Source organism: Balaenoptera acutorostrata, chromosome 1 (genome assembly GCF_949987535.1).
Source record: "Balaenoptera acutorostrata chromosome 1, mBalAcu1.1, whole genome shotgun sequence".
Taxonomy (NCBI): Eukaryota; Metazoa; Chordata; class Mammalia; order Artiodactyla; family Balaenopteridae; genus Balaenoptera; species Balaenoptera acutorostrata.
The window spans coordinates 37,896,785-37,911,238 of NC_080064.1; the positions used below are offsets into that span (position 1 = coordinate 37,896,785).

At 49.6% G+C, this 14,454-nt stretch overlaps 2 protein-coding genes across 5 annotated transcripts in view; one reads left to right on the forward strand and one right to left on the reverse strand.

Moving 5' to 3' along the window:
• The first annotated feature begins 11 nt into the window (after nucleotides 1-11).
• Nucleotides 12-3,671, forward strand: TOE1 (target of EGR1, exonuclease). Of its 3 annotated transcripts, XM_057541863.1 has the most exons (9): nucleotides 13-281; nucleotides 758-858; nucleotides 1,027-1,169; nucleotides 1,256-1,296; nucleotides 1,442-1,538; nucleotides 1,667-1,825; nucleotides 2,091-2,350; nucleotides 2,552-2,711; nucleotides 2,791-3,670. In XM_057541863.1, the coding sequence occupies exons 3-9, from the start codon at nucleotides 1,113-1,115 to the stop codon at nucleotides 3,409-3,411; spliced, it is 1,395 nt and encodes a 464-aa protein (XP_057397846.1). In that variant the 5' UTR covers nucleotides 13-281; nucleotides 758-858; nucleotides 1,027-1,112; the 3' UTR covers nucleotides 3,412-3,670. The 3 variants fall into 3 exon arrangements, with proteins under 3 accessions (XP_007164620.1, XP_057397846.1, XP_057397851.1); XM_007164558.3 differs by lacking the exon at nucleotides 758-858 and having other exon boundaries at nucleotides 12-281; nucleotides 2,791-3,671; XM_057541868.1 differs by lacking the exons at nucleotides 13-281; nucleotides 758-858 and adding an exon at nucleotides 373-757.
• TESK2 (testis associated actin remodelling kinase 2) overlaps nucleotides 3,612-14,454 on the reverse strand; it is a 111,504-nt gene continuing 100,661 nt past the window's right edge. For both annotated transcript variants that reach the window (XM_057541849.1, XM_057541844.1), the window contains 6 exons: nucleotides 7,385-7,467; nucleotides 7,074-7,158; nucleotides 6,732-6,815; nucleotides 6,432-6,518; nucleotides 5,601-5,718; nucleotides 3,612-5,283 (listed from right to left, as the gene is read on the reverse strand). In XM_057541849.1, the coding sequence (XP_057397832.1) occupies nucleotides 4,562-5,283; nucleotides 5,601-5,718; nucleotides 6,432-6,518; nucleotides 6,732-6,815; nucleotides 7,074-7,158; nucleotides 7,385-7,467 (1,179 nt within the window). In that variant the 3' untranslated portion in view covers nucleotides 3,612-4,561. The remainder of the gene's footprint in view (nucleotides 5,284-5,600; nucleotides 5,719-6,431; nucleotides 6,519-6,731; nucleotides 6,816-7,073; nucleotides 7,159-7,384; nucleotides 7,468-14,454) is intronic.

Here is a 14,454-nt window from a genome sequence, read left to right on the forward strand (position 1 = left end):
TGGCTCCGGCCAATCCGGGCGGTGAACCGGCCCCCGCCAACCAATAGGCTCCTAGCGCGCGCCAGGCTGGCTTCACCGCGCCAGACCCGGGAGGTCTGAACGGAAGTCCGACCAGTCGGCGACTCCGGGGGCGAAGCCCCACCCCGTCCCCGACTGCAGGAGCGGAGTGAGGAGACGAAGAGGAAGTCCCGCGTGCGCACTGACTATACAAGCGAGGGACCTCGGTGTCATGGCCGCCGACGGTGACGATGGCGCAGCCTCAGCTCCAGCCGTCTCTGACGGTGAGTGGCTTCCCAGGGGCCGCTTTAAAAGCCTGTGCGCTCCGGGGGAGGGGAGGGTCTCGGGCTCGTAGTTCTAAGAAACCGATCTCAAGTTTCAGAGGACTAGCGCCTTCTTTCTGAACCAGCCACGAGGAGACTACAAGTCCCGGTGTGCACCGCGGTTCCGCCTGCAAAAGCCTGGAGTCTTGGGCGCAGGGCATGTGGGGGCATGTCGGGAGTTGTAGTCTGGAGCTCATGGCTCTGTTAAGTGGGGGAGGTTGGGAGTTGTGGTCCACAGGAAGTGGGACGGATTGGGGCGTTATTTATCAGGCTCTGGGGCATACTGGCTACTGCCGCCGCTTTCGGCCATGAACAGTAGTATAGAGCCTTTGAGATATTAAAGGAGCCGAAGTCCTCAAGCCTTGCAAAATATTTCCTGCAGGATGTGAGGAAAAGGAACCTCACAGATCATCTAGTCCTACCTTCCTCTTTTACAGGTTTTGATGCTGAGGGGGAAGAAATTTTCCCAGAGTCTCACATAAGCCACTGGAAGACCCAGGCTTTCTCTCCCCAAATTCAGGACACTGTTCACTCCAAGGCCTGTGTATAGAGCATATGTGATACGCTTGAGGAGAAAGCTGCCATTTCTTGCCTTGAGGGAAACTGCCCCTGCCCCTGCCCCCGCCCCCAGCCATGGCCTAGCTTGGTATCTTTCCTCTTAGGCCCTTGCCTGAGCATTAACATCCATCACCCTCCTTATCCCCAGGTGGTGCCAGCCAAAGCACAAAATCTGGGGAGGAGCTAGTAGTCCAGGTTCCCGTGGTGGATGTGCAAAGTGACAACTTCAAGGAGATGTGGCCATCCCTCCTGCTGGCCATAAAGACGGCTAGCTTTGTGGCTGTGGACACGGTGAGAGTTGGGAGTTGGGAGAGCAGGTGGTTGTGAAAGGGCTGGTACTGTGTACCTAACACAACTCTCCCTTTACTGCCCCATAGGAACTGAGTGGGCTTGGGGACAGGAAGAGTTTGCTGAACCAGTAAGTATAAGCCCTGATCTCTGTAGTCCTAGCCTTGGCAGGAGGGGCAGACCTCAACCCTGGAGTGGAGGTCACAGTCCTGGGTGGTTTGGGTCTTTCATGAAGCTAACTCCCAGCCACAGCCACCCCCAAACCCAACCCCAAGGTGCATCGAGGAACGTTACAAGGCCGTGTGTCATGCTGCCAGGACCCGTTCTATCCTCTCCCTGGGCCTCGCCTGCTTCAAGCAGCAGCCAGACAAGGTATGGGCTGATCTCACCTGCATCCCAGGTCTGTGGCTGGGGGGAGGAGGGTTGAGATCCTGGGGAACATCAGCTATGAGGTTTTTTTCTCCCAAGGCTGGATGTAGCAGAATCTCTTCCTCTCCCAGGGTGAACACTCATACCTGGCCCAGGTGTTCAATCTGACCCTGCTGTGCATGGAAGAGTATGTCATAGAACCAAAGTCTGTGCAGTTCCTGGTACAGCATGGCTTCAACTTCAACCAGCAGTACGCCCAGGGTATCCCCTACCACAAGGGCAATGACAAGGTAGGCCTCCAGCCTAGAGACTGCCCCTTCTGTGACTTCATTTCTTACTACTCTAGGCTGGGTGCATGGGGAGGATCTGCTTCTTGGGGAGTATGGGGAATCACTAGTGACAGAGCTAGGGAAACAAGACTGTTACACTGGTGAATAGCATTGAATTAGGTGAAAGCAAGGGAGAGCCTTCCAGGTGAGGGAGCCTGGGATAAGTGTCCTGCAAGGCTCCCTAGGGGACTCTGTCCTTCCTGATGACCCCTTTCTTTCCACCCAGGGTGATGAGAGCCAGAGCCAATCAGTGAGGACACTGTTCCTGGAGCTAATCCGGGCCCGCCGGCCTCTGGTACTACACAACGGTCTTATAGACTTGGTGTTCCTGTACCAGAACTTCTATGCACACCTGCCTGAGAGCTTGGGAACCTTTACTGCTGACCTATGTGAAATGTTCCCAGCTGGCATTTATGACACCAAATATGCTGCTGAGTTTCACGCCCGCTTCGTGGCCTCCTACCTAGAATATGCCTTCCGGAAATGGTGAGGAACTGGTTGAGAGAATGGGGTGGGGCCTGGTATAAGCTTGACTATTTCATTCACTTAAGATATTTAGTGAGCACTTATCATGTGCCAGGCACTGTTTTAGGTGCTGAGGGTTCAGCAGTGAACAAAACAGACAGAAACCCTTACTCTCATGGAGCTTACATGCTAGTGAACCGATACCCTCTTGCGATGTTACAGTGAGCGGGAAAATGGGAAGCAGCGGGCAGCTGGCAGCCCACACCTCACCCTGGAGTTCTGCAGCTATCCTTCTAGCATGAGGGCCCATATTGACTACCGCTGCTGCATGCCCCCTGCAACCTACCGTATTCATTCCACCAGCATCTGTGACAACTTCTCGGTGAGAGCACCTGCCCATTTCCTGGGGGAGGGACGTTTGATGCCTGGAACCCCTCTCTAAGCTTTTTTCCTACCTCTAGGCCTATGGCTGGTGCCCCCTGGGACCACAGTGTCCTCGGTCCCATGACATTGACCTTATCATTGACACTGACGAAGCTGTGGTGGAGGACAAGAGGCGACGGCGACGACGCAGGGAGAAACGGCGGAGGTCTTTGTTGGGCCTACCTGAGAAACAGACTTCTGGGGAAACTGAGGATGGTCCTCCCACCAAGCAGGTCTGTAGGGTTGGCCTCAAGCCTGAGGAAATTGAGCAGGAGGTGGCTGAGGATGAGACTGGGAACCAACCTGGCTCTGAGCAAGGTCACAAAAATGACTTGGAGATGGAGCAGAGAGCAGCAAGGCCTGACACAGCTGACGTGGCCAGCTCGGAAGCTCCAGAGAGTCAAGTCAGTCCTAACCCAGTGCCTGGGGATGGACTGCATCGGGCTGGTTTCGATGCCTTTATGACAGGTTACGTGATGGCCTATGTGGGAGTGGGCCAAGGACCCCAGCCCTGTAACTCTGAACCATGGCTACCTGAATGCCACAATAAGGTATACCTGAGTGGCAAAGCTGTCCCCCTCACAGTGGCTAAGAGCCAGTTCTCCCGTTCTTCCAAAGCCCACAACCAGAAGATGAAGCTGGCTTGGGGCAGCAGCTGACCCAACTTCACTCAGCGCCCAGGAAGAGAAGCTGAGGGTGGAACAGAGGGGTCTGGATCCCTCTAGCCTGTGAGTGTCCTACTCCTAACTACTAGGGGGTGGGGACAGGGTCCTGGCAGAGATACTGCTGCATCACTCCTGGACCTTTGCCTTTACCCCAGAGGATGAGGAACAAGGACACAAGTAAGAAGGCTGACCAGCACCTGTAACACAGACTTTATTCATTTTTAAATCTCAAAGTGTCCTGGGAAAGTTTAAAAAAAAAAAAAAATCAACAGAAACAAGATATGAAAATATTTGACCAGCTTCATCTTTGGTTATTTCTTATTGCGGCTCTATAAGGACAGACTCTTCCCATAGCTCCGGCTGTAGCAGAAAGGGAAGAAATCAGTCCACGTATAAACCATTTAACCAACTGGGTGTATCACGTGTTGACAAATACATAGAGCAGGCCCTAGGGCCTACAAAACCAGCCCTACTCCCAACACAAAGTTGAAAGTTTTATAGGGCAGAACATTAAGACTCCTTCATAAATATGAAAATAGATTAATCAACTGGAAAAGATCTTTGAATAGGTTAGCTGAGAGCCATGACCACCACTCTGCCTTGCCCTCCCCTTGCATAGAAATGTAGTGACGTGGTCTGACCGTGCAGTAAGTGCAAACAGCAATTATTCAAGTGTCTTAAACATTCTGGCAAGAAGCACCCCAGTCTTCAGGTCTGAGAAATAGCCATGCCCTTTATGGTCTCCTGGTCAGCTCCAGGTTCCATCCATTTTAGCTTGTATGCCCCAGGAAAGGAAAGGAGACAGACCTGGGATAGGAGAAGAACCTGGGGTAATAGCTGCCTGCCAGTGCACACTAGAACTAGGAGTCCTCTGGTCCTGTCTGGGGAAGTCTGGGTGGGGGCCATAGCTCCTTGCTGGATTTCAGAGGCTTGGTATTAGCTGTTTGCCCTAACTAGGAAGGCGTCTCACTGCTGCCTCACCTCATACACAGCCATTGGGCACTGGGAACCCCAAAGTTGAGCCTGGCTTGGCTTAGCCTGCCTGCTCTGTGGGCCCCAGGGAAGAGTCAAGGCTCTGCAGCAAGGGGGCCCTGTGGCTTCAGCTGAAGGTCCATCCCCAAGGTGAGGTGGGGATTAACGCCCCTCACCCATCCTGCTCTCCCTGGGTTTTCAGGCCTATGCCTGAGACAGAAAAGGGGACTGGAGCCAAGTCTCTTGGCCTTTCTTCTACCTCCATCTCCTCAGAGGCACCTGCAAGGCATGGACTGGCCCCCTGAGACCTGGGCCCAAAACCGTTTTTTTCCTGGGGACTGGAGCAGTCCATGGCTTCATGGGCTGGAGCAGCTGGTAGGGCAGATGCTCGGAATGGTGGGATCTCCCTTACTCTGTACTTGTGACTACTGAGGCGTGGTAGGGGCCCATCAGATAGTGATTCTTCTCGGCCCATAAATGGACAAGCCTCTTGATGCAAGAACTCTGGTGAACTAGGCAAAGAACGCCACCGGCGAACAGGTGGGGCGAGGGGCTCCTGCCAATCAGCCATGGACATAGTTCCAGGCCCTGGTGCATCCAGGTCAAATACCAGGGAGATGACAGACTTGCTGGGCAGGTCAAAGAACTTGACCTTGCCACCTTTGAGGTCCTGGCGAGCACTGAAAGGGTTGATTTTGGGGGCTCGGGCAGCATCACCTCGTTGTGGCTGGTAGTAGGGGTCCAAGACATTCACTGTACGTGGGGGCTTACTGGAGAAGATGTCTGACTGGCTTCGAGACAGCCAGACAGTACGTCTTGGGCGTGGGGACTTGGGAGGGATCTTGTCATCCAGTAAGCTCAGTCGCTTCACCCCAGGTCCTTTCTCCAAGAATCCTGAAGAATAGTGAGTCAAGTCAGGGTTACTCTCACTAGTCATAAAAAATAGAAGCAGCACTTCATACCACAAAGTGTCACCACTCAGGAAAGCAAAGTAAGTACCATTGCCCATTGCACCAATGAGAAAACAGACTCAGAAGGGAGGCAATATGCCAGCCCACAGCTCCAGGACTTTTTCAATCATCCCCTGCTCCTTTGCCTTTCTTCTGGACATGGGATCCTGTAATCACAGCCCTAGAGGGAAATCCCCCTCCCCCCACCATCCTAATATCCTCCCTTGGGGTCAGGTTGGACACTCCGGTCTAATCTCTTACCTTTGGCTGTGGACTGCAGCTTCCTGTCCCTCTCCAGCTCTTCCTCCTGTAGGCGGCTCAGAATTTCCTCCAAGATCTTCCCAATCTCCACAAAGGATGGGCGCAGTTTGGGGTCCATCTGTGGTCATCCACACCAGCCATTAGCCCTGCCCTCCCATGTTCCATCCCAAGGATGGCATTTGAGTCTGTCTGGCATCTTTTGAGATTCAGATGTGCATCTAAGAGATCTTTTCTGAAGGCCCCAGACCACAAGAGTGAGTCCCAAAATTAAGGTCAGGGAAGATGCTATTGTCTAATATCCTCCCCTATCTCAGCAGCCTTTCTGTATATGTCTTATCCCCTTGTTTGGCAGAGAACCCTCCAAAAGGGTATGTTCACATTGGTTGGTTCTATTCTTTGTTGAGTTCTGCAGCTAACATGTTTCTGGAAGCTACCTGGACAAGGCCCAGCTACCCCCTTAGTCATAACAGGTAGGTCCAACCCCAGAGCTATATAAAATAAAGGCTAACAAGAGCTTTTCTCACGGGTCTTGGACCAGCTGGACACACAGTCCAACTAAAATCTGACCAGAGCTCCATCAATATCTAAGGCAAGGGGTGGTAGGTCTACACTACAAGCTGAGGACAGGATAATACAAAGCAATTTTCCTTTCCTTGGTCCAAGGCTCTGGACCAGAGTCTGGCAGGCCTAAAGGAGGGAATGTGGGCACTGTCACTCATCAGTGAAAAACAGGTCCCTGTAAGGCTAATTAGCAGCCTCTCCCTAAAGTCCTAACCAGGTGAACAGGGTTCAGCCAGCCCCAACCAAAGCCAGGAGGAAAAAGATACTCACATTACAACAGTTGAAGGTGAGCTGCAGAAAGTCTGGGGGACAGTCTCCCACCATGTGCTGGAAAGCGTCATAGTCCAGCCCGAAATTCTGTGGATGGGTATGGAGGGGAAGGACCAGGGGACATTGGTAGCCAGGTCATGAATCCCTCCACCCATCCTGGCCTGCTCAGGAGAGTCTGGGAACTGCCCCAGAGAAGTAACCACAGACTAAGTTCCAGCAACTCCACCCAAGAAAAAAACAATTCCATGGCCTCAAAAGCAGCCCCATCCCAGTGGCACTGATCCCCATCCTGGAGCTCACCTCTGTTCGGGGAAGATAGTCTGGATCAGCCTGTATGCGGGCGATGATCTCACAGAGGATGATACCATAAGAGAACACGTCCGCCTGGTGGGAATTGAGATCTCAGTTTCCCTCTCAATGGGGTGAGAGGTGGGGTTTCTGCCCCTCATGTCCACTAGCCCAGGCCTGGGCCCTATTGTCCATATTTCATTCAATTCATTCACTAGGCAGCTGACAGGTACCAGCCCTGTTTCTGGCACGAAGGATGTAGATCCTCACCCCATACATGAAAGTGTGACTCAGGACACTTTCTGCTAAGAATGGATTCTACAGAGAACCAGACCTTGGGGTCCCCAGACTCACCTTTTCATTGTAGGGCTCATCTCGGAGAACCTCAGGTGCCATCCAGAAGGGTGAGCCCACCACAGCCAGCTTCTCACTCCCCATGCTGTGGGGTGAGATTACATGGAAAATGAGCTTGCCACTGGCAGGTGCAATGAGATATCTGACCACTGGGAATTCCTCTCCCCCAAGGATGGGCACACACTAGAATTGACTGAATTTAGGGAGCTGAGGTTGGGCTGTGACCAAGTCCTGGCCGCTGAGTAGGAAGCTGGAGTCTTCCCTTTGCCTCAGTCCCTTCTGTGACCCCAGCACCCATTAAGGCTACCCACCTGACATCAGGGATCTTCTCAGCCAGGCCAAAGTCACCTACCACTGCAGAGTAACCATTCTCATCCCTCTTTATCAGGCAGTTCTAGGGTTCCCAAAAAAGAAGACAATGTGGCTCAGAAGTGGGACCAGCCAGCCATAGACTTTACCACCACCCCTCCCTGCCACAGGGCACCTTGTCCTCTGCTCCTTGGTGAAACCACACTCTTGGGCTGACCCCCGTGGTCAGACTTGGGGGCTCTGATAGCCATGTGAGATGAGTTAGGCCTGGATCTTTGGTGGCTGCCCTAGGACTATATCATGCTCCAAACAAATATTTATCTTACTTTCTATGTGCTAGGCATGGTTCTAAGTGTCTGAGATACCTCAATGAACAGAAACCCTTGTCCTCTTGGAGCTTACAATCTAGTGGAGGAAGACAGGCTATCATCAGGCCCCTGGCCTCCCTTCATCCTTCCCTCAGAACACAGAGACCCAAGGCCAGGTCTGATCTTGCCAAGTAATGTAAGCACAGGACAAGTGCCCAAGCCTACACCAACTTTCACTGCCCACAAGATCACAACCAACCTCTTCTCTGGCGTTAAAATTCCATGATCTCTGGGACTTCCCTGGTGGCGCAGTGGTTAAGAATCTGCCTGCCAATGCAGGGGACACAGGTTCGATCCCTGGTCCGGGAAGATCCCAAATGCCATGGAGCAACTAGGCCCGTGAGCCGCAACTACTGAGCCCACGTGCTGCAACTACTGAAGCCCGCACACCTAGAGCCCATGCTCCGCAACAAGAGAAGCCACCGCAATGAGAAGCCTGTGCACCACAACGAAGAGTAGCCCCTGCTCGTCACAACTAGAGAAAGCCCGTGCACAGCAACGAAGACCCAACGCAGCCAAAGAAAAAAATTCCATGATCTGGCTCTAACCAACCAGCTACCAACCTCCCCATGCCTTGGTGCCCCTATGTACACATCTTCATCCAAACTTGTAACAGACAAGCTTGATTTGGGAAGCCTGAACAGGTCCTGCAAACCTTTGCCTTTGCTTATACTGTTCCCTTCCATTTGGAATGTTCTTCCAATTCTTTTCACCTCAGAAAATTTTGTGTTTTAAGACAAGCTTACCTTTCCAGTCCTGACCTCTCCAGCTCTCACCTTCATCTCTCTCTCATCTCAACTCCCTTAACCCCTCTGTGCCACTCCCTCTTACAGCCTAGCAGAGGCCATCAGCTCCTCAGGAGCAAGTTTAGGTTTGGGCCTGCCTTCCTCACAGTATTCAATTCATGAGAGAGGCTCAGGACAAGCTCATTGAACAAATGCAGCTATCTCCAGAGAAAGGATGACCCACCCAAGTGACGTGAAAATAAACACAAAGCAGCAACAAACTCTCCCCAAATAGCTGTGTTCAAAATGGCCCTATACCACTCTGGCTCAGGAGGCAACTCACTCCACCCACCTTCCTCCAGAGGCAGCAGGGAGCAGGGATCCTTGGCTCCCACAGACATTTCTGGGGCCAGCAAGGCCCTATATCACCAAACCAGCCCTCCCTCTTCCTTGCCTTGGCGTCCAGTTGCCAAGGCATTGCCAAGTCACCTGCTTACTCCACATCAGGTACAAATTAGTCCCTTACTCTGGCTTTGATGTGATCACACTATTCTCTCTTTCCCTGAGTTGGAAGGGAAATGTGATTTCATGTAATGTGATTTCATTACATCCTCTCCTACCCTTGATTCCTGGCAGACATAAGTGTCTCTGGCTTCTAAGCAGGACCGTCCTTGTGCTTGTCCTGGCTTTGGCCCTCCCATCAGTCCACTGGCTCAGCACTCCGCCACCCCCACCCCAGCTCCCTGACTTTACTGTCTGTGAGAAGACGGGCTCTAGGCCAGCTTGTCTATTAGACAGTCAAAGCCTAGGCTGTTGGGCACTGGCTTGTGAGGCAGTGGCACCTCAGATCTGTCACTTGTTTTTCTCCCCTCCTCCTCCTCTTTCACCAGCAACTCAGGTTCCTGTCTCCAAGGCTCAGTCTGAAGTCCTATTTACTATTTGCTTTATAGCCCTCAGAAACAACCCTGTTAAATTCAGCTTAGATTCAGCAAGTAAGGAACAGAACAGGACCACAGTATACTGCCCTTGTCAAAGCTGTTCAGTTTCTGCCCCATCTTCACATTCATGGAGACCTCTTGTTCACTCATTATAAACCACCCATCCAGGAAGAAGTGACTTCATAGTAGCTTCTCTGAGCAGCTAAGAAATGACTACAGCAGGGATGATCAGGGCCCTACAACATGGGGCAAGCCTGCCTAGCCCGGTCTGCCTCTGGTCTGGAGTGTGACCACTGCCTCTCTTAAAGCTTCCCCACAACCAACAGCTGGGCATTAGAGCCAAAGACAGAGACGGAATACTGAAAACCAAAAGAGCAAACTTTAGGAGTCTGTATCTGAGGCGAGAAGGAAAAAGGAGAGCAACTCTGACCAGGATTAGTTCCTATAGGGTTTTTCAATAAACTCCTGAGCCTGCCCTTAGTGGGGTCTGGGCTAGTGAAGTTTGGCTGGCAACACTTGCTGTTTTTAGTTCCTTATCTCCCATTCCTTCCTCACTGGCTTCTGCTGGAAGTGTTCTCACTGAGGATCCCCATGAGTTCTGTGGCATTAAGCTCAGTAGACAAAATCAGTCCTTTTATTACTTGATCTTGCTGCTGTTGACATTGCTGATTATTTTCTTCAGCACTTTTACATATGATTCAGGAATCATATTAGTACTGGGCATGCAGAGACTAAGCCGTTGCAGTCCTGGAGCTAAAAGACTAGCCATTAGAGGCTAGTTACAGGCTATTCTTGTTCCTTTTGAATCTTCTCTCCTGGCTTCTGTGACACTATGGATTTCCTCCTCCACCTTTACACACTCCAATGCAGGCCCTAATGAGGATGATGGTCTCAGGGTTCTATCTTGGGCCTACAGCTTGTGCTCTATTGTGGAGGCTATTCCACATTTCTTTTCTAATTACCACCTCTGGGCTGATGACTCCCAAATGTATATCCTCAGCACTGACCTTTATCCTCAAGCTTCAGCTTTGCACATCTCATCTATTTCTGGACATCTCCTCCTGGATTATTCACACTGAACTCCATACATGCAAACTTGAACTCATCTTTTTTCCCCCAAAACTAAAACTCTAGCTATATTTTTATGTCAACTGGCACTGCCATTTTCCACCCAGTTTGCTAAGCTAGAAACTTGAGATTCAGCCGAGACTTTTTACTCTCACTCCAAGTAATTTTAGCTTCTAAATGTTTTTCAAATCGGTCCCTCCCTCTTCATCCCCACTACTATTACCCTAGTTCACATCCTCCCCTGAATACTGCAATATTCCAACTGGTCTCTGTGGCTTGGGCCAGGCTTGATCTCCATAATCCACCTTCCTCATTTCTGCCAGCATGATCTCTGTAAAATGCAAATCTGTGTTACTCCCCTACTTAAAAGCTGGCAATGACATATTGTATGATTCCATTATATGAAACGTCCAGAATAAGCAAATCCATAGAAACTGATAAAAGATTAGTGATTGCCAAATGCTGAAGGGAGAGGAGAACAGGGCATGGGGTTTTCCTTTTGGAGTGATGAAAAGTTTTGAAATTAGTTAGTGGTGATTACTGAATATACTAAAAACTACTGAAATGTATACTTTGCAAGGGTGAATTTTATTTTATGTAATATCTCAAAAAAGCTGTTACTTTAAAAAAGCCACAATGGTTCTTCATTTCCTATCTAGAAGATAAAATCCAATTAGATAGTATATGATCAGACTCCTCTCTTTTCAATTCTTATCCCCTACCACTTCAGCCTCACAGTCTGCACATCAGACCGTTTATGCCTCTATGCCTTTGTTTATGCAGTCTGGTCTGGTCTAGAATATAACCCCCCTCCACACACACAATACTTACTAAGCAGAATTCAATTTTCAAGATTCAGCTCAAGCATCACCTTCTCCAAGAAGTCTTCTCTGTACCCTCAGGCTGGGTTAAATATCCTTTTTCAAAGCACCCTATGCTTCTCCTCTCTCTAACCTTAGCATTTGAGATATTATAATGAAAGTATCTGTTTCTATAGTCCCTTCCTATAGCTATAGACTGTAAGCTATAGACTATAAGCTTTAGCAAAGCAGGGATGTCTTAAGGGGGAAGTGGCCTAGAGAATATTTCCTAGCCCCTTGGGCAAGGGACAGATTGTCTACTTCTGTCTGTGTGGTACCTTACGAATTACAAAACATTTTTCATAAACATAATCCAAGTGATTCAAACAACACTGTCAGGTTGGCAGATCTGAGATTTTTACATTTAAGATGAGAAAAGTGTAGCTTACAACTATAAGTGGTAAAGACGCAGGTCTCCTGACTCTAAAGGGATCCCTCCTAATGATTTTGGCCTCTCCAGAGGAACTGGCTGAAAAGCTTTCCACTAGAGACAGCAAGGCCATGGCAGGAACAATGTAGTCTTAACATAGCAAAAGGGGGCTTCCCTGGTGGCGCAGTGGTTGAGAGTCTGCCTGCTGGTGCAGGGGACACGGGTTCGAGCCCTGGTCTGGGAAGATCCCACATGCCGCGGATCAGCTGGGCCCGTGAGCCACAACCACTGAGTCTGCGCATCTGGAGCCTGTGCTCCGCAACAGGAGAGGCCATGATAGTGAGAGGCCCGCGCACCGCGATGAGGAGTGGCCCCCGCTTGCCGCAACTGGAGGGGGCCCTCGCACAGAAACGAAGACCCAACATAGCCAAAAATAAATTAATTAATTAAAAAAAAAAAAAGATAGCAAAAGGGGCCAGGGCCCATGGAGAAGGCAGCACTGTTTGTGCAGGCAATACAATAAGACCCCTTCATCTGGGATGCTAGCCCCTACCTCCAACGTTGGTTAATCCAAGGGCACCTACCCCTAGCGTAATGCTTGCATTTCTCACCCAACTTGAACATGGCCCCAGTACAGACTATTTTGACTACAGAGTACAAAATATGAAGCTCAGACCACTGTGGGGTTCTGAAGAAGCCAGACTAATTTTCAGGCTGTGTGGGATACAAAGTCCACTAAATAGAGGATGAAGAATGCTTTATTCAAAAGTATGCCTGGAATAAGCAGCAGACATAAGAAAGGCCCAGTCAGACTTCCCTGAGGCGACAGGTGACCTTTTCAGGTTCAAAGAGGGGCCCAGGCACTGCTGCTTCCTGGCTCCCGTTCTTCTTTGTCCTACTCCTATTATAATACATCACACCGTAGCAGAGAGACTTACATGTTTGCCTCGTCAAGGGCAGGGAATGATCCCATTTATCTCTGTATCTCTAACCTAGCACAGACACACAGAAAGAACTTAGCAAAAGTTTGTTATATGAAAGCCTGGATAGATGACTGAAGCTTCTTTCAAAAGCAGGTGAAAAGGCATACACTAATCATACATTCGACTCTCCATAATGGGGACTGAGCTGACAAGAGACTCAAAAGGTGGCCATGAATGCATTTCTGGAAGCCAACACAAATCCTTCAGAACTGGGCCAGAGTAGACACCTAAGAGCAGATCCTGAGGTCTCCTAGAACAGCTGCACAGTCAGTATTGGCGCTGAATAAAACCACCTGAGCGGAGAAATGCCAAGTCCATTTGTGAGTGTTAGCTCTAAGCTAAAGCTATTTCTAGAACAACAAAAAAAAGGCTTTCCATGTGCCAACACCTCTCTCCACTTACCACCAACAAATTCACCCATAAACCCACTTAGAAAGAAAGTACTGATTCTACATCTCAAGAAGGGTTAAAAGTTTCTTTTCATACCACAGGGAGATCAGAGACTGAATTGCCCTCCTAAATGTCCCAGAGACGGCTGCAGTCCAAGTCTCAAAAGATTATCTGGTTTGCTGTAATGTGTCCCATCCCTTCCCTTCCCCTCCATCCCACCATGTGATCCCCTCTCTTTTCTGTAATTCTTGGGAAATAATCTACTCACATATCTGTCTCTCCAACTTGACTAAGAGCCCAGGGATGGTACAGATTGCATCCTAGTAATTTCTATGTCCTCTAGTAGCATAGTATAAATGGTTCCCAAAGGCTGTTGATGGTTCTCTTTATAAAAAATGACTACAGGGTGCCCTAATACACACTCTCTACCTCCCCCCAGCATTCAACTTTGTTTCTAATTCATGCTCTCTTCAGTCTCTGAAAATTGGCATTTTCTGTTCCTAGTTGTGGGGTTCCTAGCCTAAGATCACAGCTAGATAGGCTTTTCACTCTAGTGGAATGGCCAGAGTGGATTCTTTGGAGTTAAAAACAAAAAACAAAAAAACATTCCCACCCCCCAAAAAACCCAAAACAAACAAACTAACTAACAAAAACCCAGCAAGCAAGAAGAGAGGTACGATACATAACTCACACTCCTAGGGGAAATCCAAAAAGACTAGTGGTGCTTGCCTGATCCTGGGCAGTAACAGTATTAAGCAGAAAGAAACTGCTCTCCCAGCTGCCCCTAAGAGCCAAGGCTCACGTACAGTTGTACCAGCCACTCCTAGCTTGTGTGTGGCTGTTGCCACTTCTTGATGGAGCTCAATAATGGAATGTTTTTAAAGCCACACTGCATCACACTTGCTTCTAAGTAAATCATCAGCATCGCAATAATTACAAAATTAGACAGAACAGCTATATCTGACAGACTCTTCACTCTTGAAAACAGTATTGCAGTAACCACTGATGTGTGAATCCTACAAAGGCAATACTGCTTTCAATAGGCACTCTGATTGGAAACCAGTGATCCTCTTTGCCGCTACCATAGGCTCAGGATCATTTGGAAAAAGGCATGTGCTTCTCTCTATCCTGGTATACCTACCTGGAACACGCTCCTACTACTTTAAATCCCTCCTGTTAGCTCTGGCCTGAAAAGCCCGGACTGATCACTCCTATGAGGTCAATAGACTGGGGACACTAAGGACCCAAGAGCACTGAGGTCATTTAAAGAGGTGGGACAAAACTGGGTGTGGGACTCAAAATCTCAGTTCTCAAGCAGATGTTTTAGCCTCTGTGCCATCAAGCACATTTTCTGAAAGAGGGCCAGGAAG